General features: G+C 36.5%; 2 protein-coding genes across 2 annotated transcripts; one reads left to right on the top strand and one right to left on the bottom strand.

Annotated features, from left to right (window-relative positions):
- The first annotated feature begins 8,502 nt into the window (after positions 1 to 8,502).
- On the top strand, positions 8,503 to 13,657 carry LOC112772641 (SAC3 family protein C). Its single transcript, XM_025817605.3, has 8 exons — positions 8,503 to 8,893; positions 8,971 to 9,071; positions 10,319 to 10,540; positions 11,318 to 11,539; positions 11,646 to 11,731; positions 11,917 to 12,013; positions 12,563 to 12,655; positions 13,322 to 13,657. Exons 1-8 carry the CDS (start codon positions 8,647 to 8,649, stop codon positions 13,484 to 13,486), a joined length of 1,233 nt encoding a protein of 410 aa, XP_025673390.1. The 5' UTR covers positions 8,503 to 8,646; the 3' UTR covers positions 13,487 to 13,657.
- An 8,248-nt stretch (positions 13,658 to 21,905) lies between these two features.
- LOC112771749 (transcription factor MYB33) lies at positions 21,906 to 26,873 on the bottom strand. The gene is made up of 5 exons (XM_025816558.3): positions 26,530 to 26,873; positions 26,291 to 26,425; positions 24,601 to 24,971; positions 22,915 to 23,908; positions 21,906 to 22,487 (listed from the first exon to the last, which is right to left on the bottom strand). The coding sequence occupies exons 3-5, from the start codon at positions 24,952 to 24,954 to the stop codon at positions 22,180 to 22,182; spliced, it is 1,656 nt and encodes a 551-aa protein (XP_025672343.1). The 5' UTR covers positions 24,955 to 24,971; positions 26,291 to 26,425; positions 26,530 to 26,873; the 3' UTR covers positions 21,906 to 22,179.
- Positions 26,874 to 27,421: the final 548 nt, after the last annotated feature.

Here is a 27,421-nt window from a genome sequence, read left to right as displayed (position 1 = left end):
CGTATTATTTTTTATGAAAATAGAAAAGGGTCGGATCTGAGCATCTGACTCTTTATTTTTTTTTCCTTTTAAAAGAGATGTGAGAACTTCAAGATATATAATAACATATATAAAAAAAGAAATAATAAATAAATAAAACAAAAAATAAAAGAGAAAAAAAAGTGAAAGAGGAGTTTATATCTTAGTATCTTCTTTTACAAACCTCATCATAATTAGATGATATTTTATGAAATGACATGAGCTAAGCCTCAGAGTGGTCCCCTGAAGTTACACTCGTGCTCCATAGTGGTCCCTGAACTTAACAATTACTCAAAACAGTACCTGAAGTTACACTCCGGGACCCAGTGTTGTCCTTCCGGCACATTTGCTCCAGCTGGCGTGTTCGGAAAGTTGATGTGGCTAAGTTGGTGACACCTAGGCAACGCTAACGGCTAGCTGAGGTGGATGAACAAATTTATTAACTCAATTTGGTTCCTAATTCGAAGTTTAAAATCCCTAATTCCCAAATCTGAAGCTCAATCTCCAGTGCCCTTCTCTTCTCGTCTGGTCTCTTCCGTTGGTTTCTCTTCAGCATCTTGATACCCAGACGGCAATGGCTAGCGCAAGCAACGCTGCTGGGAGCTCGAACAACCCACGATCGTTTGAAAGTATCATGAGAAGAATGAACAGGAACAGGGACTCGCGTTTGCCAGAATGGTGTAGATGCGGTTTGAGACCAGTGCTGCGATGGTCAACGGCGGATTCTAATCTAGGGAGACCATTCATGGGTTGTCCAAACTACAATGTAAGCATTTGTTGTTGTTGTTGTTTGCTGTAATTTTGGATATAAATTTGGTTGATTCTTTTACCTTGGTGCAGACTGTAGGCAAGAAGTGGTGTGGTTTATTTCTGTAGATTGATAAAATTCTTGAAGAAGATGTGATGACATGTGATGGTAGAGCAAGCCCTTCAATTGATAATGAAGAATGGAAGCTGAAGTTTGCTTGGAAACTTAGAAGATTAGAGTCTGAAGTTAGGGTTCTGAAAGTGGGTGGAGTTTTGGTGTTTGTATTTATACTGCTGGTTACAGTAGCTGTTTTTGTCTTAAAGTTAGATAGGCAGTTTGGCCAATTGTATCTGGGAAGAAACAAATGACTTATTCATGTTCTTGCTGTAGCTGTTATTTTGTTTGAAAGAAATGAAAATTAAGTGATTGAGACTAGTGTTCTTGCATATTTTGGAAATTGAAAAAACAAGACGAACTACCAGTTTATTCATCCAAAATATAATTGTTGTCAATAAAATGGGAATTGACAGTCTTTGGAATGCATCTTAATTGCATATGAAAGTACTAAATAAAACCAAAAATCTAACATTGATCTCTTCAAGAAAGTCATAATTCATATTTCATATTGTATTGATTACATCCAAAATAAGGCATTATAAAGTCAGAACAATAGTCACCAACTATATCAGAATTTTCAAAACATAAGTGTCATAAGTTTTCAATCTCCAACACTGGAATTGTAAGTAAGAAAGCATACACAGTAAATTACTTCAGCCAAACAGACAAATAAAGACACCATACTGTCCCTAAATATACTAAACTAAGTCAATAATTCTTGGTTCTAGGTGGCTTGAATCCAAGATTAGGCATAAATCGCATTGTGGTTGCTGGTAGATTCCTTGCTGTTTCAGTGCTTGCAGGCTGAGTGCTTGTGGGGAGAGTGCTTGCAGAGGGAGCAGATGGAGTGCTTGCAGATGGGGTGCTGGTTGGTTGGGTGGTAGCAGTGGGTATGCTTGTTGATGGACTGGTCTTTGTTGGTATGGACAACTTTCTCTTAGGAGGCATTTTGGGTGGCCGAACAGGGGGTGGTTGCACCTATGTATGAAACACAAAAAATTTAATGTGACTAAGCAAAACTAAAAGAGTGGAATATACATGTATATATATGGGTACGTAATATTACTAACCTGTTGCGAGTCATCAGTTTCTGACAAAATACGCTGACTATGATCAAGCTGAATCTCGACCTGATCCTGTGACAGAGCTGGGGCATCACCACCATTTACAGCAGCAGTTGGAGCAGAATTATTGACCTCAACTCCATTAGCATCAGAATTAGCAGCAGCAGCAGCAGCCGCCGCCATAGTAGCTGATTCTTCGTCAACAGCCCTCTTATGACAGTTCCTCTTTGTGTGACCTGATTCACTACAATAGCGACAATGTCCTTTTTTATGAACTCTTTTTATGGAGGTCTTCGGCTTCTTGCCTCTACTTGGCTCCTCATCAGCATCCTTTCTTCTTTTCTTCTTAATTGGCCCTGGCTTCTTCTTGAACTTTGGTGCTTAAGGTCTATTATGTGGTGATTTCTCCCACAGTGCCTAGCCAGGGATTGGATTTATATGGAAGGCATATGTGTTGTTGTATGCTTCCATGGTCAACCAGTTATGATAGAATTCATATGGCCTTCTACCAGCCCTGGCCAAAGCGGCACATGCATGCGCACATGGCATCCCTACACAAAATTAAAAAAAACATATTTGTAGGCCAAATAAACAAAATTCCAACTGCAAATAGAAAATAAAAAAATTAAAAAATATGCATAAAAAAATCATACCACTTAGCTGCCAAAAATCACAGGTGCATAATCTCTTGCCTAAGTCCACAGCCATATTTCATAATCTGCATTACCAGACCACATGGGAACCCAATTTTTTTATTCTTTTCTTATCTTTTCCAACCTACTTCTCTGTATTGGAGGTAGAATCCCATCATTGTTCCTCAACTTCACATTGTTTTTGGCTATAGATCTCATGACATACATCCTGACCTCCTCCAACAGTGTGATAATAGGCTTGGCTCTAGGTTCTTTGATCCGTGAGTTGAAAACCTCACATGCATTATTGCAGATGTTGTCCATTTTTGGTGCACTGCTGAAGAATGCCCTGCTCCATGAAGTCTTTGGCCATTTGCATAGATAAGTCCAAGCATCCTTATTTAGCTTTTCCAATTTTTTCATCCCTTCGACGAATCCCTCTTGAGTTGTAGACCTTGCACTTTCCCAAAGCAAACCTCTAAGTTGATTATCCTTCCACTGTTTGTTGAAGTTCCTCCATAAATGCCATACACAGAATCTGTGATGGACATTTGGGAACACATCCTGAACTGCATGAATAAGTCCCTGCAAACCCAACAAGTCAGTAACAAAGTTTCAAATCGAGCCTCAAACAGGTCCCTCATGTTATTTTAATGAACTCAATTTGGTCCCTAAAGTTGTGTAAGTGACATCAACTTGGTCCTTTAGCAGAGTAAACAGATACTACCCCCTACCTATAATGCAACCACAACTATGCAGCATACAACAATTACTCAATGAGTCTAAATAGCAGTAAACAGATTTATGTGTATAAACCAGCAAATTCAGCAAAGCTGTTAAGTTGTAAATAAAATTTGTAACCATGAAAAGAATAATGATGTTATTTATCATCAAATGACACCTTTCAATTAAGGTAAAAAGCTCTTTGTCAAAGGCTCCAGGTGAACATATTAATATAGTGCTGGTAGTATTTAAATACAACAATTATTTAAACTCAGCAGGTATTTAATACAACAATTATTTAATTTACACAGAAGTTATTCAATTTATACTACTATTATTTACAACTCAGCAGGTATATCTAAGAATCACTACCATTATTCAACATATCTAGCAATAAACAAGAACAATACCTTTTGCATGTCTGAAATAAAACACCAACCATGTTATTTGTAATCACCCAAGTCTTGGTGCAGCAATTCCAGAAACCATCACCAATTCTCAGTGTTTTCGATGGACACTATTGCATAAGCAATCACATAAATGTGATTGTTTGCGTCTTGACCAATTGCAGAGAGGATTTGACCACCATGTTTTGTTTTTAGAAATGCTCCATCCAACCCTATAAGTGGTCTACAGTCAGCTTTGAAACCTCTTTTACACCCATCAAGGCAAATGTACATCCTATCAAAAGTTGGAACTTCATCAGGATTGGGATGAGGTCTAACACCAATACTAACAGTGGAGCTAGGATTAGTTTTCAGTAATGTCAACCCGTAATCCCTAACCATACCATACTGGGTAGTAGCATCTCCATAAACTATGGCCCTAGCATCCCCTAGAGCCCTTGTCATTGAAGACTTGTTGAGGTCCAAGTCGCACTTGCTCTTAAAGTACTGTGTAGCTTCACAATGTTTAAGGTTGGGATATTTTCTTAATTTCCTAACCAGTTTGCAACTCAGCCACTTCCTGTTAGCTAGCATGTTCTTAGTCTCTCTAGGACAAGTGTGATCGTCCATAAATGTCTTGATCTGCCAGCAGTTACCCTCACTGTCCTTGGAAGCATATACTACCCAGCCACAGTCCTCTCCCTTACACACAGCCTTCATCCTTAAACTGTCATTCTTCTTCCACCAGATCCGTCTTTCCTCCTGGATACAGTACTCACGAACAGCTTCCTTAAATTCCATCTTTGAATTAAATTTCATCTCAACCTCTAGTTTAAGCTCACCAAACCTTCCTCCTTCCCTAAATACCGAAAACACCTCATCTGAATCAACATCCTCTAACTCATCCTCAAAGTTTGGTGGAGTCTTTATTTCCTCAGAGTGCCAAGACTCTCCACCATCAGATTCATCATAAGCTCCATCTTGAGCATCATAATATGCTCCCATTTCACCAACCTTAGGAATCGGGCCAAAGAAGAATTCATCATCTTCAGACCCTGAGTCTGCAGACACAAGACCGTCATCCTCAAGCATAACTGAACTCTTTTCATTAACTTCTTCATTATCAGTTGTAGTCCTCTTTTTAACAGTACTCTTCTTTCCAATTGATCTCTTCATAAACACTTCTTCTTCCTCACTGGAGACATCATCACCAGCAGGCCTATACGGTTTGTCTTCTACACTGTCATAACTATCATGGCTGTCTGAAGATTCTTCCTCACTAGACAAGCTAACAAACACAGTTTCAGGATCCTTTCCCTTACCAGATGCTCTTCCAAAAGTTCCAGTTGCAGCTGATCTTGTTAAAGGTCTCCTAGCATGTAATGCTGCATTTTTTACTTTTTGAGAGCCTTTCTTTGGTATATCAGACCTCCTTGATTTTTGTGATGCTGATCTTGTTTGAGGTTTTGAAGTGGGCTGGGCCGTTGACTTTGGTGGTGGGTTGGGCTTGCTTGTAGGAGCAGCAGTGGACTGGCCCATTCTTTTTTGTGGTATGTTGGTCTTAGAACTAGTAGCAACTGTGGGTTTGGCCATTGTTTTGGGTGGTGGGGTGGGCTTAACAGTGGGAGCAGCAGCAGTGGGTGCTGCCATTTTTTTGGGTGGTGATTTGGAATAACTAACAGCAGATGCAGTAATGTGACTCTTATGATTTGACTCTGAAATACCTTTACTAGTAGGCATAGTTGGAGGGATTGTTGTTGGATTAGGAATTGTGGTATTTATTGGTTCTGAGGTTGGAATTGGTGGTGATATGGTGGAAATTGTATTGGCTGTCACATTGATGGGGGAGGGGGGTATGCATGTGGAATAGGATCTGCTAGCACTATCAACTCCTTGCCTTTGGATGATGCTACTTCTGTTATCTCATCAAACACAGGTTCGGAGACCCCATGTTCATAATACACATGGACAATTCCCTTGTTAGTTTGAGTAAGATAACACATCTCCATAAGCTCTTTGTCATGTGTCAAAGCTCTAAGACCACTTTGCAATGGCCTATTAGGCACCAGCCACCAACAGTGAGTCACATTGTCATACCCAAGTGTCTTATAGTAGTCTCGGACAAAAAATACATCAACTGTGTCTATGTCAAGTCTCGGCAACTCAGAAGTCTGTCCACCACTGTAACTCACACTTCCATCACACTCTGTCACGAATAACCCTCCATGGTGAAATATGATGGTTATACAAGGGTCTCCCATCTGCAATTTAAAAACAAAGTTTAATGATCAACCACATTAACTGTAAGTGCAGCAACGAATAACAGATAAGAAACAACTTTTCACCATGACAAACAACCTTTATACAGTCAACACTTTCATTAGCCTAACCACTCAGAAAACTAGTTGCGATCAAACCCTAGCTAAATATTGTGAAACACAATCATGCATACCCACAGATTACACTCCAAAAAATTATTTCTAACTGCTGAAGAGATTAAACTAACAACCTTAACAAAAAACAGAGCATTCCTTATATCACATTATATTTTTTCTTTTTTTCCTTACCTTTTTCAGAGAAACCAGCCTTCGATACAGTCTTCGTTTGAGGCAGATGACGATATCCGATCCTATATAGCAGTCTTGCTCCAAAGAAATCGCAACAGTTACAGCAGTTCATCCACCGCCATTGATGAGTATAGGGGAGGAGGGGTTTTTGTTGTATTTTGAGGGAGGGAAGACAATGCGTTATGTTAACGTTTGATGAGGGACTCTTCAAAACCAACTTTGGACTGAAACGACATCGTTTTAGGGCATTTACGCGCCACCAATGATACTACGTCGTTTCAGCGTTGCCCATGTGTCACCAACTTAGCCACATCAGCTTTCCGAACACGCCAGCTGGAGCAAATGTGCCGAAAGGACAACACTGGGTCCCGGAGTGTAACTTCAGGTACTGTTTTGAGTAATTGTTAAGTTCAGGGACCACTATGAAGTACGAGTGTAACTTCAGGGACCACTCTGAGGCTTAGCTCGAAATGACATGCATGAAGTTTTACTTTTTCAGTTTTTCTTCTTATCTCTTCTGATTCCACTTTATTATCGACTTTGTAGCCAGTTAGTGCGAGTAAAACCCATAATGGTCCCTCAGATTGAGCCCGTGCACCAATGTTACCCCTGACTTTTGAATTGCTCTAATTGCACCCTTCAGATTGAGTTCCGTGCGAAATCCTGGTCCTTCCACCCAATTCGGCGTGACTCAGCAGCCAGAGCGCTGAGCTGGCTGCTTATGGTCCACGTAGGCAGCCTTAAACGGCTTGCTGATGTGGAGTATCATCAAAGAATCTCCGAATTCCCTAAATTAGTCCCTGATACCAATTATAAACCCTAAGTTGTTCTTCCCTCTTCCTGTGTGAATTGGTTCGTCGTCCAGCTCAAGCTCTTCTTCCCTCTTCCTCTTATTCTTCTTCTTCGTCCTCTCCCGCCATGAGTGACAGTCATGCTTCTCGGAGGTCGAATCGCTCATCTGCGACCGGAAACTGGAGAGAGAACACTGTGCGTAGCCAGTGTTCAGCAGTTCCAGAGTGGTGTGGTTGTGGGTGCAGGCCTGTCCTTCGGTGGTCAGGGACGGAGAGTCATCCTAATAAGCCGTTCTTCGGGTGTCCGAATTATAACGTGAGTGCAATTACTGTTTGAAATTTCTAGTGTTGGTTAGTTGAGGTAGTTGTTTGATAAGGTTGATGCATATTTGCAGACTAGTAAAAAGAATTGGTGTGGGTTATTTGTCTGGGTAGATCCGGTACAGGATGAGGTGCCGCTGAAGTCTGATGAAGAAGATGAGCATGGTGGGATGAAGATGAACATTGCATGGAAGGTGGGCAAACTGAAAGCAGATGTGAGAAATGTAAAGCTGATGATCTAAGTGCTTGGTATAAGGGTATTCGTGTTATTTGTGTTTATGTTGATGTTATTGTTGAAAGTTTGATTAGGGTGAGAACTGAAATACAGAACTAGTGTAATCCAGTTTATGAACAATGTAATTGACATCAGATTGTTTTTGATATATTGAATGACTATTTGGTTTTGTTTTTGTAAACATAATTGAACACCCAATTATGTTATGGATAAACAACAGTAGGAAAAGCTTACATAAGGCACAATTCATAACTGAATGACAATAAAAATAGTTCATATAAAATTTTGCAATAATGCATTGATGACAATAATAAGCCAAAAAATACTGAGCATTGTTTCAGCTAGATTCCAGCAACTTACTTAGTATTTAAAAGTTGCAGAGGTGTCTATAAATCACCATGACCAAACAAAAAAGACTAAGATAATTGTTCCATAAAATATTACAATCTTTTATAATTTCAACCTAAAGCTAGGATCATAATCACTTCTTCCTTGGCGGTTTGAATTCTAGGGTGGGCACAAACTTGAGGAAGTTGGCGAGTCTTGCTGCAGTTGCCTCACTAACTCCCTCCATTGGATTGAATGATGTAGAGCCAGTTGGAGTAGGTGACCTTTTTCTAAGTGGCAGTTTCTCAGGTCTTGTAGGTGTGTTCTTACGTGGACCATAAGCAGCCAGCTCCGGCTGCTGAGTCACGCCGGAATTAGGTGGAAGGACCAGAATTTCGCACGGAACTCAATCTGAAGGGTGCAATTAAAGCAATTTAAAAGTCAGGAATAACATTGGTGCACGAGCTCAATCTGAAAAACATTATGGGGATTTACTCCGGTTAGTGCCGTCTCTGCTCAATTTTCACTGTCTAGTAGTGTTGTGTTGATATTTAATTAATTATTGTGTTATTCGAATCTCATGATTTTTTACTGCTTCAGTTAGGTCTCAGTTGTAAAGCAAAGACTCTTGAAACCTGTCAAGTGTCAAGTACTGAATCAGCAAAGTGCTGAGTGCTCTCCTGTTAAAAACAAATAAGAAACAAGATTCCAACCATCATGGAAGCTCGTCGATCAAGGAACCAACACCAGAATCTTTCTTCTTCTTCTTCTTCTACCTCCTACACGCAGAAAAAGCCTTCCAATGTGACACGTCATCAATCCAAATTTTCATCTTCTGCTCGCTCTCATTCCAACGCTGCTAGGGTCCCCTTCAATAACGCGCAGGAAGACGCTACTGATGCTGATCCTCAATCCTTTCCCGATTTTAACCCTTTAGTCGGAACCTGTCCGTACATGTGCCCAGGTAAATTAAAAAAAAAATAGAAAAGAAAAAATATTTATATAGTTGAATATTTTAACAGGTTTTGTCTCCATTTGCAGAACGAGAGAGGATCCAGCGTGAAAACCTCCGTGATTTGGCAGTCTTTGAGAGGCTACATGGAAATCCTGCAAAATCATCTCCATCCCTTGCCGTGAAAAAGGTAATGAAGTTTCTCTCATGGTATCTGGTTTTAAATTATTAAATATACACTTGTATGTACTTTTAGAAGGATGTACTCTGCTGTATCAAGCTCAATTTGCTTTTTCTTTTTTTATTGGCTCTTTTTTTAAGGGTTAAGCTAAAAAAAATTGATGATGCCAAGCACCAATTCAAGAGTCAACATTATGTGTCTGACTGTGTGTCTGTTAAGAGTAATATATGGGTGTTAAATAGAGTTCCCAGAACTGTGGGAACTGTGATACAATAGGTACGGCACCCAAAGAAGATGAAGAAATATTTTCTTCTATATTGATTGATTTTGTTAAGTGTACAAAGTCTGACCAAAATAACAGAAATGGAATGCTAAATAAGGTTTCGGTTCTTGACCTTACCTGATTCCTTTAATCCTTTCCTTTGATCAATTCCCATCACTAAAAATCTGCACATACTTAGGATACTTGTAGCGTTTGGTGGAGAGACAGAGACGGAAAGACTGAGACTGAGAGACAGAGACTAAGAGACAGAAATTGAAATAAATCTCAGTATTTTATTTGGTGCAAAATGGGAGACAGAAATTAAAACAAGAATGAAACTCTAATTTAATTTGCACAAAGAATAAAATTGAAATTAATTAATTGAAATTAATTAATTGAAATGAGGGTATTTTAGGTATAAAATGTTATTAAAGTTTTAGTCTCTATCTCTAAAAATTTTAGTCTCCTGTGTTCCCACTTTTTGGAGGTACTGAAATACTGAAATTTTGAAACATAGACAGAAATTTTAGTACCAGTCTTTGAACCAACAAATATGATACTGAATCTCAGTCTCTCAGTTTCTGTCTCATTACCTCAAAACAAACGCTAAAAGGGGCTGAAATCACAGGAACCTTAGATGGATTGAAGCAAATCTTTGACTGGAATATGAAAAAGTTGTCAATTAGGGAGTCTGCTGGGAGTCTCAACTGATAAACAACATTGCCAATCTTGTTTGAAATCTGATAGTGACTAAAGTATATAGGAGAAAGCTTATGTAGTTGGCTTTTCATTACACACTGAGTGTTGTTTGTATGATTGTAATTTTTAGAATACACAGGGATTATATTTTTCCTCTTATTTCCTTTTATAGTTGTTTAAAGTCATATTCTCTGTATATGTCATTATAATTTATAAGTGGCTTTTAAAAGGCTTGTCTTGTCTGATATTCAATATCTCTTGGTTTTGCAGCTTTTCATATTTTATTTTGCTTCAGTTTTGCAGAACTATATCGACCAAATATATCCAACCATTTGATGTGCGGCCTCTAAATGTATTGGAAGATACTTTAAATTATCTTATGAGCTTGCTGGAATCTAAAGAGCATCCTTTTGAAGTGGTTCACGACTTTATCTCTGATAGGACAAGGTCCATACGTCAAGATCTTACCATGCAAAATATCATTAACAAGAAAGCAATTTATATGTATGAGCAAATGGTATAGTTTTCTCTTTTGGATTTCTATGATTTGTGTACTTTGTATATTTCATCATTTATTGAGGTTAGCTTTTCACAAATGACACTACTTTATGTTACTTAGGTTACACATCATAGGTGATTTTGCAACTTCAGGTTTTGTTAAACTTGGAAGGTCCATGTTTGTCAGATTCAGAAATTGCATTTTAACGTTTAACACATTCACTGAATGGCTAAGGAACTTGATTTTCAATACATATGTTTAATTCTGAATGTCAAAATTAAACCCTAAACTTGGATACTGAAAATCAGAGAAAGGAAGACTATTTGCAGTATGGGTTCATGTGATGACTTGATAGAAAATAAAGTAGACTTGTTTTGAGAAATCAGTTCAGGATAGTACAGAGGATTTACATACTATGAAGCACAAAACCATGCTGACTAAGACCTATAACAATCTGGGGAAGGAAAAGTTTATCTATTTCAATGATTTAGTTATGTGTGAATTTTGCTCAGAGACATTTCTTTATCTATCTATACGTTGATTTTTACTAGTGTTTCAGTGTTTGTGTACAATATTTGTTATGGCATTTTTTAATTTTGCACGAGTTGTTTCCCCCTTTTCATGCTGTGTCAATCTAAAGAGATTCACGCTATTTACATGAACAAGATGGATTATGATGTCATTCCCTTTATTAAATGAGATGCATTTATCTTCTTCTGAAGTGATTATATTTCTTGCTGCCATGTTTCATTTTGTAAAATTCAAATAATGAGCTGAACATGTTTAATCATGCAGGTGAAATTTCATGTTATATCACACCACAAGCTTCGGCATTCTATGAGTGATCCAAACATTGCATCAATGCATCATCTCAACTTGGAACAGCTCACAAAGACATTGGCATCCTTGTTCAATCTGTATGAAGCAAATCGAAATTCAACTTATGTGCATGAGAATGAAGCTGAGTTCTGTTCATTACATGTGCTTCTTCATCTTGACTCTTCTAGCAAACCAACGGTTAATCTTTACATCATTGGTGTGATAGATTTTTTTTTCCTACTGTCCATTCTTACTTTCATCCTTGTAGGGTCCTAAGTAATTGTTGCTGTTTTTTGATCCACAGGTTGAACCACTTTCTTTGTGGTTTTGCTGTGTACCAGCCCTAGTACTGAAGTCAAAAGAAATGCAATTTGCCAGGAGAATCTTAAGGTAATATTTATCCTAATAATTGACTTTCTTGTGATACTTTAATAAGTAAATGAATGTTCTTTTGCTATCCCAAAAATAGAAAAAAGGAAAATGGATGTTTTTGTTGGTTTTTCTTGAGGCCATATCATGTATTTAATGATGAGGGAAGGCATGCCCATTACGAATGTTCTCTTTCTTCTTGACAGGTCTTTCCGCCTTGGTAATTATAAGGAATTTTTTTGGACCACAGCATCTCAGGCATCATACCTTCAGTACTGCGTTATGGAGCCTTATATCAATGAAGTAATCGCTTTAACTAGTAACTGCATTCTTTTATATTCTGTCACATATTTGACTGATGGTTGCTTACTTTCCTTGTGCATGTTTTTCTATGTTTTGTGATTGTAATAGACTAATAGCCCTCTTGATTTTTTGTATGACTTCATGAACTATTCCAAAAGCTTACCAAACCTGATCAAACCCAAGTGAATTTGATGCACTCCGTCTTACCTTTACTAAAAATGAAATCCATGTTGTATCTACTGCTAATATGTCCCATTTATTTCCTCTCTAAACCTTCAACTAGAGTTTATGTTATCAAATAATAATAATAAATAGAAGTGCACAAGGCATGGAGACATGTTGGAGACTATTCTTGCATCTTGTTTGTTTGTCTCTTCCTATCCAGTGCATGTATAATGTTGAATAAACAGTTCTTTTTCATGTCTATTTTCTAACATTTTTTTCTTTTACATGAATTTTGTTATATGTGAAGATATCAATTCTTTTCATAATATATGTTTTTATATTTAGTGATACGGGATTTGAGTGTTTCGATACATTTTTTTAAAGGTTCGTGCACTAGCTATATCATGCATAAATTTTGGGGGCTACAAGCTTCATCCATATCCTCTGTTCAACCTTTCAAAACTCTTGATGATAGAGGTATGAATCTTAATTTGCTCCTATCCATAAGTTGCACCTTGTTTCTCTTATGTACATAAACTGTCGGTAAGAAGTAATAATTGTGCTATGTAATAGTGTGTGTAAATTTCCAAGTAGCGTAAAGGTTAGTTGGTCATTAGAGCATCTTCTATGTTCGGTTTCAGTTCAATTTCATGTTGGATCCACAAAATGTCACATTAGCATTTGTGGGACCATATGTTATAAATAGTGATTTTAAACTAAATAACAGATTTGTCAGTTCAATGTTTGGTTTCAATTCGGTTTAAACTTTATATAAGGTGGCAAAATATAATTGGTTCTCCACCAAGGTGAAATTGTCTCTATACTGAGACCGGTCTTATTTAATCAATCATCTCCAATGCAAAGTGAAATTTGGAAATGGTATTCTTCCTGTATATGTGAGATTTGAAACTTTAAAAGCGTTCAATTGAAGTTGCTCTTATACTTACTCCAAGAAACAAATAGTTGGTATCCAGAAATCTAGGCAAACTTGCTTAAAGCAAGCTATATCTATAGGCAAGAGATTCGTAAGATTGTGTAGTCACGCCGTAATATGTTCGATGTTGTTGAATGAGATGTTTTTATCATGTCAATTGATCTGTAGACACATTCTAAGCTATGTTATATTCTGCAATCTGATGACAGGAATCAGATTTGGAATCCTTTTGTAATTCATGTGGTCTCAAGACTTGCACAGATGAATCTGGAAATAAGTTACTTCCCACAAAGCAAACTACCTTTAGTCATCCCAAAGGGGGGTTCCAGCACTATAGTTTCTTGGGCTTGCAGGAATATGAAAGTAAGTTTTAGGAGATAAGACCGAGCGTCATAAAAGATGGTGGTGGTTATATTTATTTCTCTTATGTATCATGATAGATACCCTCTTGCATGAGAGCACAAGTTTACTACTCGTATGTCTTAAATAAGTTTTCTTGTAATTTACACAATTTGGTTTTGGTTCCTATAATTTCTGTTCCTTTCTTTTCGTTTCCGGTTCTTAAAAGTTTTAAAGTTTTGATTTTGGTTCCTGCCATTAGTTAATTTGGTTAAAAATTGTAGCAAACGACAAGACATCTCACATTAGTTTAAACCAAGTAAATTAACATGGATTAAATAAAAAAATGACTTTACAGGACTGTAACCAAAACTAGTCTATTTTACAAGGACCAAAATGTAGTTTAGATAAAGTATATTTTGTCATTAATATTTTTAAAAAATTTTAAAAATATCTTTAACGTCTAATTTGTTTTATTTTTTTAATTTAAAAAAATTTAATTATGCCAGATTACTAAAAAATGTAATATACATTTAAAAAAATGAACTTAATGACTAAATGCACTCAAAATCAGTTATTTATAAATTCGAGCACTTTTGAGTTTCAGTGTGTAAATTTGGGGCAATAGACAGGAGTATCATTACCGATAAATTGTATTCATTAAAAGAGAAAAGAATAAATAAGTTCTTGATTTTTTGATTCGCAAATATTTTCATCTTTAAGGATTGAAAAATACATTTAAGTATTTGATTTCTTCAAGACTTGGACATATTTATTTCTTCATTCACATGAGTTCGTCAAATCTAACGAAAAAGTCTGATATGACTCCTGTTGTGCTAACCTGACCATTACGGATGTACACATGGAGGGAAGCTTTTCAAAACAGGACAAATAGGTCTCCAGACATTGAAACGATGCCGTTTGATTAGGGATACTCCGAACAAACTCTAATCCTGAGCATATATGTAATACTTATAACACCCATATCACACTCAGAGAATTGCACAAAATCCTAAGAAAAGTAACGATCAAACTCCCTTCACTCTGTTTCTCCCTCCAAAATAATCACTACGTAGAAAAGTAATCATTGCGGTGCAAGTCGCTATTGGAGAGGATGAAGAAGGTTGCATTGTGCTCTTAGTTGTTGTCTTCGCCGTCGAAGGTAAAATACCTTGCCTAGCGATTCAGTTGTGGGATAAAATGTTTATCTAATGAGGAGGATGGTGAACCATAAGCAACTACTAGACAACCATCCTGGCAAGCTAGTACCAGTTTAGTAAAAGAGAATGGAAAGACTCATCAAAATTAGAACTAAATTGATGGCAAAGTAGATTGGTGACAATGAATAAAAGAGGTTTGAGATGAGCTCCAAAGCAACCAAAGTAGATATAGATCTCATTAAACATACTTGCTCATACAACAAATGGCAATTGACAGGTACCTACCTAAAATTTTTTAATCAAGTATATTCTCTTATAAATGACTTCATCAGTTTTTTTGTTAGGATTGTCTTATTTTCCTTTTGTTTCAGGCATGCCTTGCATATATGTACTTGCTGCCATTAGGAAGAGACATGATCAACCACAAAATTATGTGCATTCCTAGCTATGTATGAAGTCAATTCATGGGACATATGCACATTTGCATTAAACTTGTGCCAAGTGAAGAAGTTTGACCAAGATTTATCCATCATCAAAAGACCAATTGAAAGGCCAAAGGTGCACAATAAACAAAATGATCCAACTGAGCCATTCATGCAAAGAGACAAATTGAAGAAATCATTTTGTGTGACATGTAACAAGTGTGGTGAAAAAGACTACAACTACATAACATGTAAAGAAGCTCCTTCCAACTCTAATTGAAAGCCAAAGACAAAGAGGGCCAAGAAAAAGGATATCAGCACCTCCCAATTGCTGGTGGTGTTTTCATTGCCACAATCAGCTCCCTAATAGATGTAAGTTGATTTTAGAGACCCAATTGAAATATTAGACTATAGGATTTTATGTGTCTAAATTGAAAATGCTAAAGGTTGAATGTATCTGGATGATAAATACTCAAGGAACTTATTTGTCTAAATGTCATATACATCAGAAACTAATTTGTTATACTTTTATGCCCATGATGCTTCTAACGGCCAATTAGCCAGCTCAACAACCCAGCAACAACTCCTTACTATAACAGTGCATTATTTCTAAATGTGACTGTTGTCTAATTTTTTTGGGTTTAGGGTTTAGGGGAAGAGGCAAAGTGGGATGGGAATGGAAGCGCGGAAGAAATGTGGAGGGAGATGGCAGAAGTTATTAGAAGAACAGCAAAAGAAAGTTTTGGTGAATCTAAAGGAATAGGACCAAGAGACAAGGAGTCCTGGTGGTGGAATGCGAGTATATAAGAAAAGATAAAGATAAAAAGGGAATGCTTTAAAGAGTGGTCTTTATGCCGCAATGCAGATAACTGGAAAAAATATAAGGCGGCTAAGAAAGAGACAAAAGTGGCTGTAAGTGAAGAAAGAACAAGAGCATATGAGGGTCTCTACCAGTCTTTGGACACGAAAGAAGGAGAAAAAGGTATATATAGAATCGCAAAGAGTCGGGAAAGAAGAACGAGAGATTTGGATCAGGTTAAGTGCATAAAGGATAAGGATGGAGAGGTGTTGGCTCAAGAGGAGAAGATTAATGAAAGGTGGAAGAGCTACTTCTACGAGTTATTTAATGAGGGACAGAAGACTCTTCCGAGCCTTGGTCGATTATGCACAAGGGAAGAAGATTAAAACTTTAACTACTATCGAAGGATTCGAGACTTCGAGGTAAAAGAGGCTCTAAAGCAGATGAAAAATGGCAGGGCAGTAGGACCTGATAATATCCCGATTGAGGTTTGGAAGGGTCTTGGAGGAAAAGGCATCAACTGGTTAACAAAGCTTTTTAATGAGATTTTAAGGTCAAAGAAGATGCCTGATGAGTGGAGAAAGAGCACCTTGGTACCTATCTACAAGAATAAGGGGGATATACAAAGTTGCGGAAACTATAGAGGGATTAAGCTTATGAGTCATACTATGAAGTTATGGGAAAGGGTGATAGAACGGAGGTTGAGAAAAGAGACACAAGTAACAGAGAACCAATTTGGATTTATGCCAGGCAGATCTACCACTGAAGCGATATACCTATTAAGAAGGATGATGGAGAGGTATCGTAGTAATAAAAGGGATCTACACATGGTGTTTATTGATTTGGAAAAAGCGTATGATAGGGTACCAAGGGAGGTCTTATGGAAGGTTTTAGAAAAGAGGAGAGTAAGGATCGCATATATTCGGGCAATTAAAGACATGTATGATGGGGCCACAACTAGTGTGAAGACTCAAGGTGGTGTGACAGAGGAATTCCCTATTGGTATAGGATTACACCAGGGATCATCCTTAAGTCCATACCTTTTCACATTAGTCTTGGAAGTACTCACAGAGCACATCCAAGAGCCTGTGCCATGGTGCATGCTTTTTGCCGATGATATCGTCCTTATGGGAGAGTCAAGGGAAGACCTAAATAAGAAGTTGGAGTTATGGAGAGAAGCTCTAGAAGTGTATGGTCTGCGTATAAGCCGTAGCAAGACGGAATATATGGAATGTAAGTTTAGTCTGAGAAGGGAAAACTCCAATATAGAGGTGAAGATTGGAGAAAACATCCTGCGAAAAGTTAAAAGTTTTAAGTATCTTGGGTGCATCATACAGGATAATGGAGAGATTGAACAGGATGTAAATCATAGGATCCAAGCAGGTTGGTCAAAATGGCGGAGTGCATCTGGTTTTATATGCGACAAAAAAGTGCCTTTAAAACTTAAAGGTAAATTCTATCGCACCGCTATAAGACCGGCTATGCTGTATGGTACGGAGTGTTGGGCGGCTAAAGGGGAGCACGAACATAAGTTGAGTGTGGCAGAGATGAAGATGTTGAGATGGATGAGTGGTCATACGCGATTGGATAAAATAAGGAATGAAGATATAAGGGAGAGAGTTGGAGTAGCACCCATTGTGGAAAAGATGGTTGAATCGCGTCTCAGGTGGTTTGGACATGTGGGAAGAAGACCGATAGAACATCCAGTCAGGAGGGTGGATGAGATGGAAGATGGACAAAGGGCGAAAGGCAGAGGAAGACCTAAGAAGACCATCCATGAGGTGGTCAAACGAGATCTACATGTAAACGGTCTCTCTGTAGACATGATACATGACAGAGCACAATGGCGTCGTTTGATTCGTGTAGCCGACCCCACTTAGTGGGACAAGGCTTTGTTGTTGTTGTTGTCTAATTTTTTTGAATAAATTGTTGTATCATGAATTGTTATGTTTTTATACATGTAAATCAAGTCCAGAATGTAGCTACCCCAACTCTTTCAAATCTTACACTAGGTCCAACAGAACAAGGACTACAATTCTAATACCACCACCAGGACCAACAATAACTCCATCCAAGCCAATAGCCCCCACATCTACCACTCTATTTAGGCCTCCAAAAAAAGATCCATTCATTGCCCAACACAAAACTCATTCAAAACAATCAAAGTTCATACCAAAACCAAAAGTCTTTAGGTCACCAGCTCCATTTGTCCAAGGTCCAATCCCATCTAACACACAACCTACAATATAGAATTAGTTTGCTCCACCAACAACATTAACAAATGTATCAGCATCTAAAGAAAAATTAGTAACTCCAAGCACTGCTACATCCAAATTGATCAAGTTCATTCCCAACCCACCATCCAACAATACAAAGAAGTGAAGAATTGTGCTTTTATGTTGTTTTGGGCTAAGTTGCACTTTGTAATAGTTTATGGCAAATTCTATATACACTTTTTTTTTATGTTACTTATTTTGTGTTGCTTGTTCTTTTCTCAAAATAAACTTGTTAATGGTACTATACCATATAGTCATATAAATTATTGGCAGACCTGTTTCCCTTTTTTTTTTTTTTTTTTTTTTGAGTTTTAGACTTGGATGTTTAATTTCATAACTTTAATGTCAGTTCTTGAATATTTGTTTAGCTATTTTTTGCCAAGTTCAATTGCATTTCACACAGACATTGCAAGATACAGGATATATAAACCATTTATATAAATGACATATTTTATTTCACTGTAAATCAACACAATTTTTTCTTTAATTATTGATCAAATACTACACCTTAAAACAACTATACTCGAGACAATTAAAAGAAAATACAAATGCACCATCTTATTGATTTTTTTCATCTTTAAAGCAACCATCATCTTCTCCAAACATGTGATCCTATTTTTCAGTTCTTGCTCCCCATGATGCCCTTCAACATTCTCAGTATTCTTCTCTTCTAGATACCTTGTATCAATGATCTCAAGTCTTGCAATGTGCTCATCAAGCCACACAAAAATTTGCAATATAATTGTTTAACCTACATAACGGTCTACATAACTCAAAAATCATTTGGTATTTGAGGCGAATCTTAATACAAATTCAACAAAATCCTTTACTTACTTTATAGAATGGACACCCCAAAAAAACTCTGTTAAGGTTGCTGCCGGTCTTCGACATGCACATGGTTGCATATATTCTACAAAAGTACTTCGGTGAGACACCATCTTTCTCATCTCTTGTATTAGGACACGAGCTCTCAGCGGACTATTCTTATCTTTCTCCACCCCCACTTTTTCCTTGAGCTTGATGAAACTCCGTCAGTAGCCATGGGACGAAATACTATTCCCTTTTTTTGTTCACCATCACTCACAATTTGAAGGATTAGGGCTTAGGATAACAGCATTATTTCAGCAGCGTCTGAAGACCAATTTGTCCTATTTTAAAAAGCTCCTCTCTACTAATGCACCTGTAACGGTTAGGTTAGCACAATGGGAGCTACATCAAGTTTTTTTGTTGGGTCTGACAGATCATATGAATGGAGGAATATATATGTTTAGATTTTGAAGAGTCCAAGAATTTAAATGTATTTTTCAGACTTTTTTTTTTATATGGAAAAAATATTGGTGTTTTTGTTAGAAATGAGATTATTTGGTGTAATTACAGGTAGGTGAATTTTGTAAGTGAAAAGTCAAACACGTGGGGGCATGTTGAATACATGGCACCATCTTAGCCAACACGTGGGGGCGTGTTGAATAATTTTCATAATACTGTAATACACTTCAAATGTCAATATTCAACTAAAACACCATTTTTATTTCTATATTTAAAATAATTTCTGTATTTTTCAATCTTTAATGACAAAAATATTTGTGAAACAAAAAGTCAAGGACCTATTTATCTTTTTGTCTTATAAAAAAAAACGTGGAAACCATTTGTACTGTATAGGCATATATAGCTATCTTTGCATGCTTGTCCTGCTGAAGTTATTCACCTTTGCGTGTATATTTGATTCACTAAAGCAAACTTTGTTACTAGTAGTGTTTATGGTGAATTCTCTTTTTCTGGATATGTAAGTGTTGCATTTGTCCATGGTGACTTTAACCGTAAATACATGTATCTTTTAATTTATTTATTTATCAAATTAATTAATATATATTATTTAATTTATTTTTAATAAATATTTTATATTTTAACATATATTTTATATCGATAACTAATTTAATAGTTATTTTTAATATATACATAACATAGTTGTAAATTCTTTTAATCGTTTGTCAAAATAAAAAAAACTTTAAAAACAAATACAAAAATCTTCATTTTCTAAAATAAATAAAACATACATTAAATACCTAACTATTGTTATATTTATAAATCCAATTAAGAGATAATTTTTAATGGTTAATAATTAGTCTAACTTTTTAAAAATTTCACTTTTACCTCCACATTTTGCCAAACAAATAAGTCATCTCTTTCTCCCCATACAACACCCATCTAGGAATGACAAAGGAATATATAGGATGGAATTTTTGCATTACCTAACCTTATCTCATTTGTCTTATCTTATATAGAACCCGCTTCGTTATTATTATAGATAATAAAATTTTGTATTCTAACCGTACATGTTGAGTATCTTACTCGCTCCTCCGCCCCCTATAATTTTTAAAATCCACCGTATAAATTAAATTTCAAAATAAAACCATAAACAACATTCAAACATGAATTAAGTTAAGACAAGAGGCATATAATATCACGTATATAATAAATTTTTTTATATATTAAAACAAGAATCATACAATGTCATATATATACCGAGAGGTAGAGCTAGATACACACAAAACACGACCTCGCGCCATCACTAAGTCAGGTAATTACCCACGGTACGAGTTGTGCTCCCATCTCTACATCCATCATCACGCACTCTAATCCCTCACTAAATTGGCGTATCTGCAGAGAAAGCTTAGCAGATGTTGAATATGTCAATTTGCAGAGAAAGTTTGCGTCTGCAAAAGAGCTACTTGTAAACATCCAAATTTTATATTTGAAACTATTAATCTAAATTCGACTCATCCTTAGATGACATAAAGAATGTTCGTTCCTTGTTAACTAAATAAAATCTTAATTTTTCATTTATTATATTTTATATAAGTGGTTATGCTTTAGGATTTAAGGTTTCGGATTTAGAATAAAGAATATTTAAATTTTTTGTTTAGGGTTTATCACCTAACAAATTAATCTTTATAAAGAGATGCACTCTTAACTTCCTCCTTCTAAAATCTAAATTCATAGAAAAGAAAAAAAAAAAGATGAGATATCTAGTGAGCATGAAAAGGAGATGGAGTGTATGAAGTGATAATTAGATTAGCGATCTTGCAAGCACCATTAGTTTTGAAGCCAAGCAACACGTATAAGTTATAACCTTCATAGCAGTTGAAGTGCTCATCTTGGAGTATTGCACGTTGCACCATCTCTATATACTACTTCGCCCTTTGATATATTTCTCTCGGTGGTTGTAAATATCTCTCTTTTGTTTCCATTTTTTATTTTGTTAACTGTTAATGGCAATGGCATGTATACAAGATGAAGACCACTTGGCTCAGTTCAGGGCACAATGACACAAATCCTACCTTCAATTTGGTAGGGAGAGTACTTTATCTGGGAAAGGTGATCGGACTGATGGTGATGGCGAGAGTGAAGGAAAGAGGGTGACAGGGATGTTAGAGGAAGAGAAAGATAAATTTGTGGAAAAGAAAAGTTGGTTGAGAAATGGTCAAATAATTGGTTTTCTATCACTTTTCTTATTTATATTAGTTTAGTAGTTAAACTTTTATGGTTGGTAGGCAGGTTTTTTTAAGAGTTAAAACTTGTATTGGTTTTTAAAATTACACTTGCGGCTTAAATTGGTCCCTAAAATTTTAATTTACATCCGTGACTAACGAATTTACATCCGTAACTCACGTTAGTCGCTCGACTATTTTCCATTGACATGAAAGAAATTCGTTTATGCTGTAGAGTTAGATTTGTCAGTGGAGATATATGTTGCTTAGCAAAGTAATATGGCAGTAAGTAGAATTTCACACAAGGAATGAAGGTTAAACTGAACTAAGAATTATTGTTCTATTATATGACGAGTGGTCCCGACATAAATGCCACAGATAATAATCACGGGTGAATAGTATCAATATTATCACAATTTTTTAGCAGTAAAATTGACAAAGCCACAGGAAAACATGATTCTCTAACCATGTATTTTGGTACTATAAATCACACATAGTAAATCACACATAGAAAACATGCTTAAAAAGGTAACAAGAATGAAAAACGCAATTTTCCTTTCAAATTAGACATCTCAGGATTTTCTTAACCACGATCGGAACCTTGACAGAAAGCAGGCATGACGCTCCTTCCGCAAGAACCAAACCCACATACCTGACTCAACAGAGAAGTTCCAGAGCTTGTATGCTTGGAGTCAGTGGCTAAATCATCTTCGCGAAGGGCAGGTATATCATCAGCCATGCTGCCTTGCCTCATGTCGTGCCCCGAACCCTGCTGAAGCCAATCCGAAGCAAGCAAAACATCTGGCCGGGTAATTTTGATCGCAGACATGCCTTGATTTTCACTGTTCGGGGACCAAACCTGATCAACATTCTCTGTTTTCACAATGTTGTCTGCAGAAAATTCAAATGAACTTTCAGTCTTTCAGAGATCAACAAAATTGATTTTAGGCAAACACCATAAAAGAATTAAGGGGAACACTTGTCTTTTCAGAAAAATTGATAAAAGTGAATTTTTCGGATACTAGGGATGAATAAAATTTTAAAGTTCAGTTTAGGAAGACATACTATGCTTTCTGGATGCATAGGGAGTTTCGATAAGTTGTTTTCGATAGAAAGATTCATCAGTTATTTCGGAACCAATATTTTAGGAATATATTGGCACTCAAAAAACCAAAACTACAAAATAAAACAGGAAAATTCTAAAATAGCAAGTTTCAGATTATATTGAAGTAGAATGTACACATCTCTAAAAACAAATAACACGCATGGATCTGTTTCCAATAATTATCCTTCATAGCACAAACATAAAGGTACTAACCATTAAAGGAACGAACTGTTGGGTGTTCATCCAATGAATTTGCACTGGCACTAGCAACAGTGCACTCATTCAATATTGAAGTTGCACCGAATGGTGATATAGTGTCAGTGTAGTCTTCCCAGTCTGTCTCATACTTGTTCAGAGTGGAGCTGAGTGCTCTGTCACAAGGAGTTGCGGTAGATGAATTTGAACTCTTGTCAGAATAATGGTTCTTTGAATTGCTCAGAGTCCTAGCCTGATAAAGTAAAGCATCCAGCAGGCCACTATTTTGTGGGGAAGAACAATCTGACTCCAGTGCACTAACTGGCAAAGGAGATTGAATGAAATCATCAACTGACTCAAGTAAAGGAGGTGGTGGAGATGTACTCCAGCTACCTACATCAGTTTCTGGATATTGGAGTGAAGGGAGCTCAAACTTCACAGCCTCATAAGCCGGCTTAGAAGTAGAGGAATTGCCATTCGAAAGTGAATGACTGTAACAAATGGAGCTGTGTGGAGAGGGTCCGAGATCAAAGGGAGATTGCATGCCAAATGATTGTGCAATCTTGTCAGGCGTGTTATCCTGAATTTGATCAAATGGATAAAACCAATTTGTGTTCATACCACCAGATCCAATAAAAGGTGTTGTTGACTCACGGAGACGCTTGTGGTTAGGTGATGTTATTTGTTCAAACTTACAATACTTGGAAGAGTCAAAACCTTTCAGCATACCGGTGTAAGCAGAAATATCAGGAAGCTCAGGTGGATATGGTAGGATTCCCTGACTACCATTCCAACTGTCAAATATTGCACTGTGTATCTCATAATTTTTGTGAACAAAATCATGATGCATATTATTGCCACCATCAATACCACCAGAGCTTCGGCCATGTTGATTCTCTTGCACTGCTTGCACGCACAGTTCAGGAGGATAAAGTGGCAAGCCAGCACGTTGACGCCTCTTGATACGGGTGTTCCAGTAGTTCTTTATTTCATTATCTGTGCGACCAGGCAACTACAAGCAAAAGAAATAAAACAATGAAATATATAAATAAAATAAGTACGTAATTTGGAAAATGGTAATTTTTAAAAGACAAAATTATAGAAGTGACTGATTGGTCCAACATCCTTATTAGTTATGATCATCTGCATGAATAATTTAAACCCTTAGATCATAAACATATACATCTCCATGAGTGTCTTTACAATTAACTCCATCTCAAAACATATGTACCAAATTCTATAGACAATCATTGCTATAATTGCTATAGACAAAAATTTTCATACTAGTCTATTATCAACTTAATATGCTTTATAATCATAATTGTTGTTGCCCCAATTTAGCAGTTACCTTTTTGTCCTACTCACGAGACACATGTTTATGAAACAGACAACCTGCTAACTAATAGACATGAATGGTTACAGTGACGGTTGAGTTGTCTAATTTGTAAAATCATAACTAAGCTAATTTGCAGTTGAAGTTATCAGCCTCAATGTTCCAAGTCCAATATAGAATCACCCCATTTTCAATCAACAAAAACAACGTGGATATCAGCTGTGGTATTTCTTTGCTACAATATACAAAGTAGACATAACAACACTGACATCATTACAGGGGAACAAAATCCAGAGATTTCACAAAAATCTAAAACAAAATTAAAAATAATTATGATATGTATGACTGACAAAAATATACAATACGCTTACATGTGCAGCCATGCGTGCCCATTTGTTTCCCATTTTAGCGTGAAGTTCAGCAATCAACCTCTCCTCTTCTGCGGTAAATGCTCCTTTCTTTAAATTTGGTCTCAGATGATTAGCCCAACGCAATCGACAACTTTTTCCACAACGTAATAGACCTGAGTACTTCTGAACAGCATTCCAGTTTCCCTCTCCATGCTTATTAACATAATCGACCAACATAGCATCTTCAGAAGTTGTCCACGGCCCTTTCTTCAGAACAACACCAGCATGTCCTCCCTTACTCTCATCATTCAACTGTAACCCTGTCTGATCATTGGCAAGAACTTCATCTTCATTCTGATTATTCAGTCTTCTCATTGTAGATTATATAGTTTCTAAAAAACAATTTACAAACAGAGAAGAAAGCCTTTAAAATAAAGAAAACTAGGTTAAACAAAGAAAGGTTCAAATTTTCTTTTGAAGCCACATAATTTTGTTTTATTCTATTATCAGATTTCACATTGGCATAAGGGATAGAGCAACAACCTTCATTAACATAATACAAAAACCTTGAAAGCAAGTTATTCAGACAATAAAGAAGGAAACAAGAAATGATGTATTCATAAAACTATTTTTCTCTTGATTTGCCACGGTATCCACTGCCTGCGGCAAAGTTTAATTTCATCGCTGCTCAGTCATCCAATTAAAGGTTACCCAGCTGGCCAAGAAATGCTCTCCATTCACATGACTGAGGGATCAAACCCCCACTGTTTGGTTAAGGACTTAGTGAGTTGATCAATAGACCACATCCTCGTGGTTTTTCAATAAAAACATAATTACCACAACACTTAAATGGAAATAATTGTATATAAGCACCACCATTGCAATGTAGCTCTATCCTCCCATAGATGACAAAGCGCAAGTAAGGGATGCAATGAACACAACCATTCAATACCATCTTTCTACCTCAAAAAAAATCTCTAACTCTATCAATCAATGATACTCTCTAGCATGGACTTACCAGACCCAAAAAAAGAAAGAAAGAATAATATCCCACTACAATATCACATTAATCATAAACTTACCCAATCTGGAATTATATATATTGAGACTTGAGAGTATCACAACTCATAACATTACTGTCAGCTTAAAACGTAAGAACAAAATCACCATCCCCTTAAAAACCACGAAGGTCAACCATACTAGTAACACAGAGTTCATTTCTCCTACCAACCCACAATAAATAACACTCAGTGCTGTCAGGGTAATTTTATATTAATATTAACCATTTGATAAAAGAAACATGCCGCTTTACATAGAGCCTATTGGGACATATATTTACAAGAATAGGGTCCAAGCCACAGCCCTAGTCTACTTAACAATCATACAAATTCTTGGGGTTTGCGGCATGTTTTTACCTTCTTGAGAATCTTAGTATAAAATTCTCCAGAAAATGTCAAAGCATTCCCCGGAACAATGGTTTAAACAATTGTAAAAAAGGCCCGAAATTTGGGATTTAAAAAAAAAGTGTCTACATAAGGTGCCCAGAATATTTTTATTCACTCACAGACAATATATATAAAAAAATAATCAAATTAACTATCAGTTTCACAATGAAAATGATAAAAATATTCACCGAATAAATTTCAATTTAATAATAACAGGAGCATGAAAACAAGAAGGGGGAAAAACAAAGAACACTAGAAGACGATACCTGAAGAGGACACGACACGGCGACGCTAGGATCCAAAAGCGATTATTGTTTAGCGTGCCGCGAAATCCGAAGGAACACGAATCGGAAGTTCAATTGAGCTACAAAACTGAAGGGCAACAGTGCAAAACTGTGTCCCTGAAAATATGCACAAACAAAAATAAATAAAGATATGAATAATGAGCTTCAAGCTATTGCAAAAAGAAAGTAGCTAAAGAAAGCGGAAATTTCACGAGAAGAACCTGAAAAGATGAAGAATCGTATCGGTTTCTGATCCTAATTTGGGAGAAGACGATAAAATTGAGATTCTGCGGTAAAAATTGATGGCCGGTATTGGGAGATGCAGGGTTCTGATTTCTAAAGGAGCTGAAGGAGGATGAAAGAGAAGAACATGGTGGAAAATTCACACTAACACCGCCATAAACAACAACGTCAACAACAACACTAGTTTCTGTAGATACAGATGGGAAAGAGATTCAGAGAGGGAGAGAGAGAGAGAGAGAGAGAGAGAGAGAGAGAGTGCGTTGTGTGTGTGTGTTTTGTGTTGGAAAGAAGAATGATGGCGAGTGAAGGAACGAAGTAGGACAGAGAAAGACACACAGAAACGGGTAAAAACGTAAAGTACATCTTTTTTCTTTTCAATATTTTCCATAGGATGGGTGAATTTCATTTAATTTTACCCTCGAGGTTAAACAAGGAATTTTTTTAAATAAATGAAATAAATATTTTATTTACCGAAATAAACCATTTGTAGCATTTTTACTGAAATGTGTCGTCACGTATCTCCTTTACACAGTAAATAAGTTAAGACATGAGACGACGTGACCATATTACGTTTATCCACGTGTTGTGTATCTCGCTTATACCGTAAACCAGATAAGAGTGCATGATATATATATATATAGAGCCCGGTTGGTTCTGGTATCTTCTCATGAGACCACCATATAAATATAATACCATGAGAAGATCAATTAAATTCTGTCCTTATTGTTATCCATATGAAACAAACTATATAATCTAAAATGGGGAGATCCTTTATAATCAATTACTTGCGATTAAATTTTTACATTATTATACTAGGCTTTATTACAATCTTTAAACTTTGTTATATCTTACTTCTTTAATATATTCATA

The sequence above is a fragment of the Arachis hypogaea genome, chromosome 18, assembly GCF_003086295.3.
Source record: "Arachis hypogaea cultivar Tifrunner chromosome 18, arahy.Tifrunner.gnm2.J5K5, whole genome shotgun sequence".
NCBI lineage: Eukaryota > Viridiplantae > Streptophyta > Magnoliopsida > Fabales > Fabaceae > Arachis > Arachis hypogaea.
The sequence above is the reverse complement of the archived record's forward strand: the minus strand, read 5'-3'. Positions and strand labels throughout refer to the sequence as shown.

Coding starts and splice junctions, on each gene's coding strand:
- LOC112772641 (XM_025817605.3), top strand. CDS start 8,647: ATGGAAGCTCGTCGATCAAGGAACCAACACCAGAATCTTTCTTCTTCT. Junction 11,540..11,645: donor ACTCTTCTAGCAAACCAACG/GTTAATCTTTAC, acceptor TTTGATCCACAG/GTTGAACCACTTTCTTTGTG. Junction 12,656..13,321: donor CAAAACTCTTGATGATAGAG/GTATGAATCTTA, acceptor ATCTGATGACAG/GAATCAGATTTGGAATCCTT.
- LOC112771749 (XM_025816558.3), bottom strand. CDS start 24,954: ATGAGAAGACTGAATAATCAGAATGAAGATGAAGTTCTTGCCAATGAT. Junction 23,909..24,600: donor GGGCACGCATGGCTGCACAT/GTAAGCGTATTG, acceptor TTTTGCTTGTAG/TTGCCTGGTCGCACAGATAA. Junction 22,488..22,914: donor AACAGTTCGTTCCTTTAATG/GTTAGTACCTTT, acceptor AATTTTCTGCAG/ACAACATTGTGAAAACAGAG.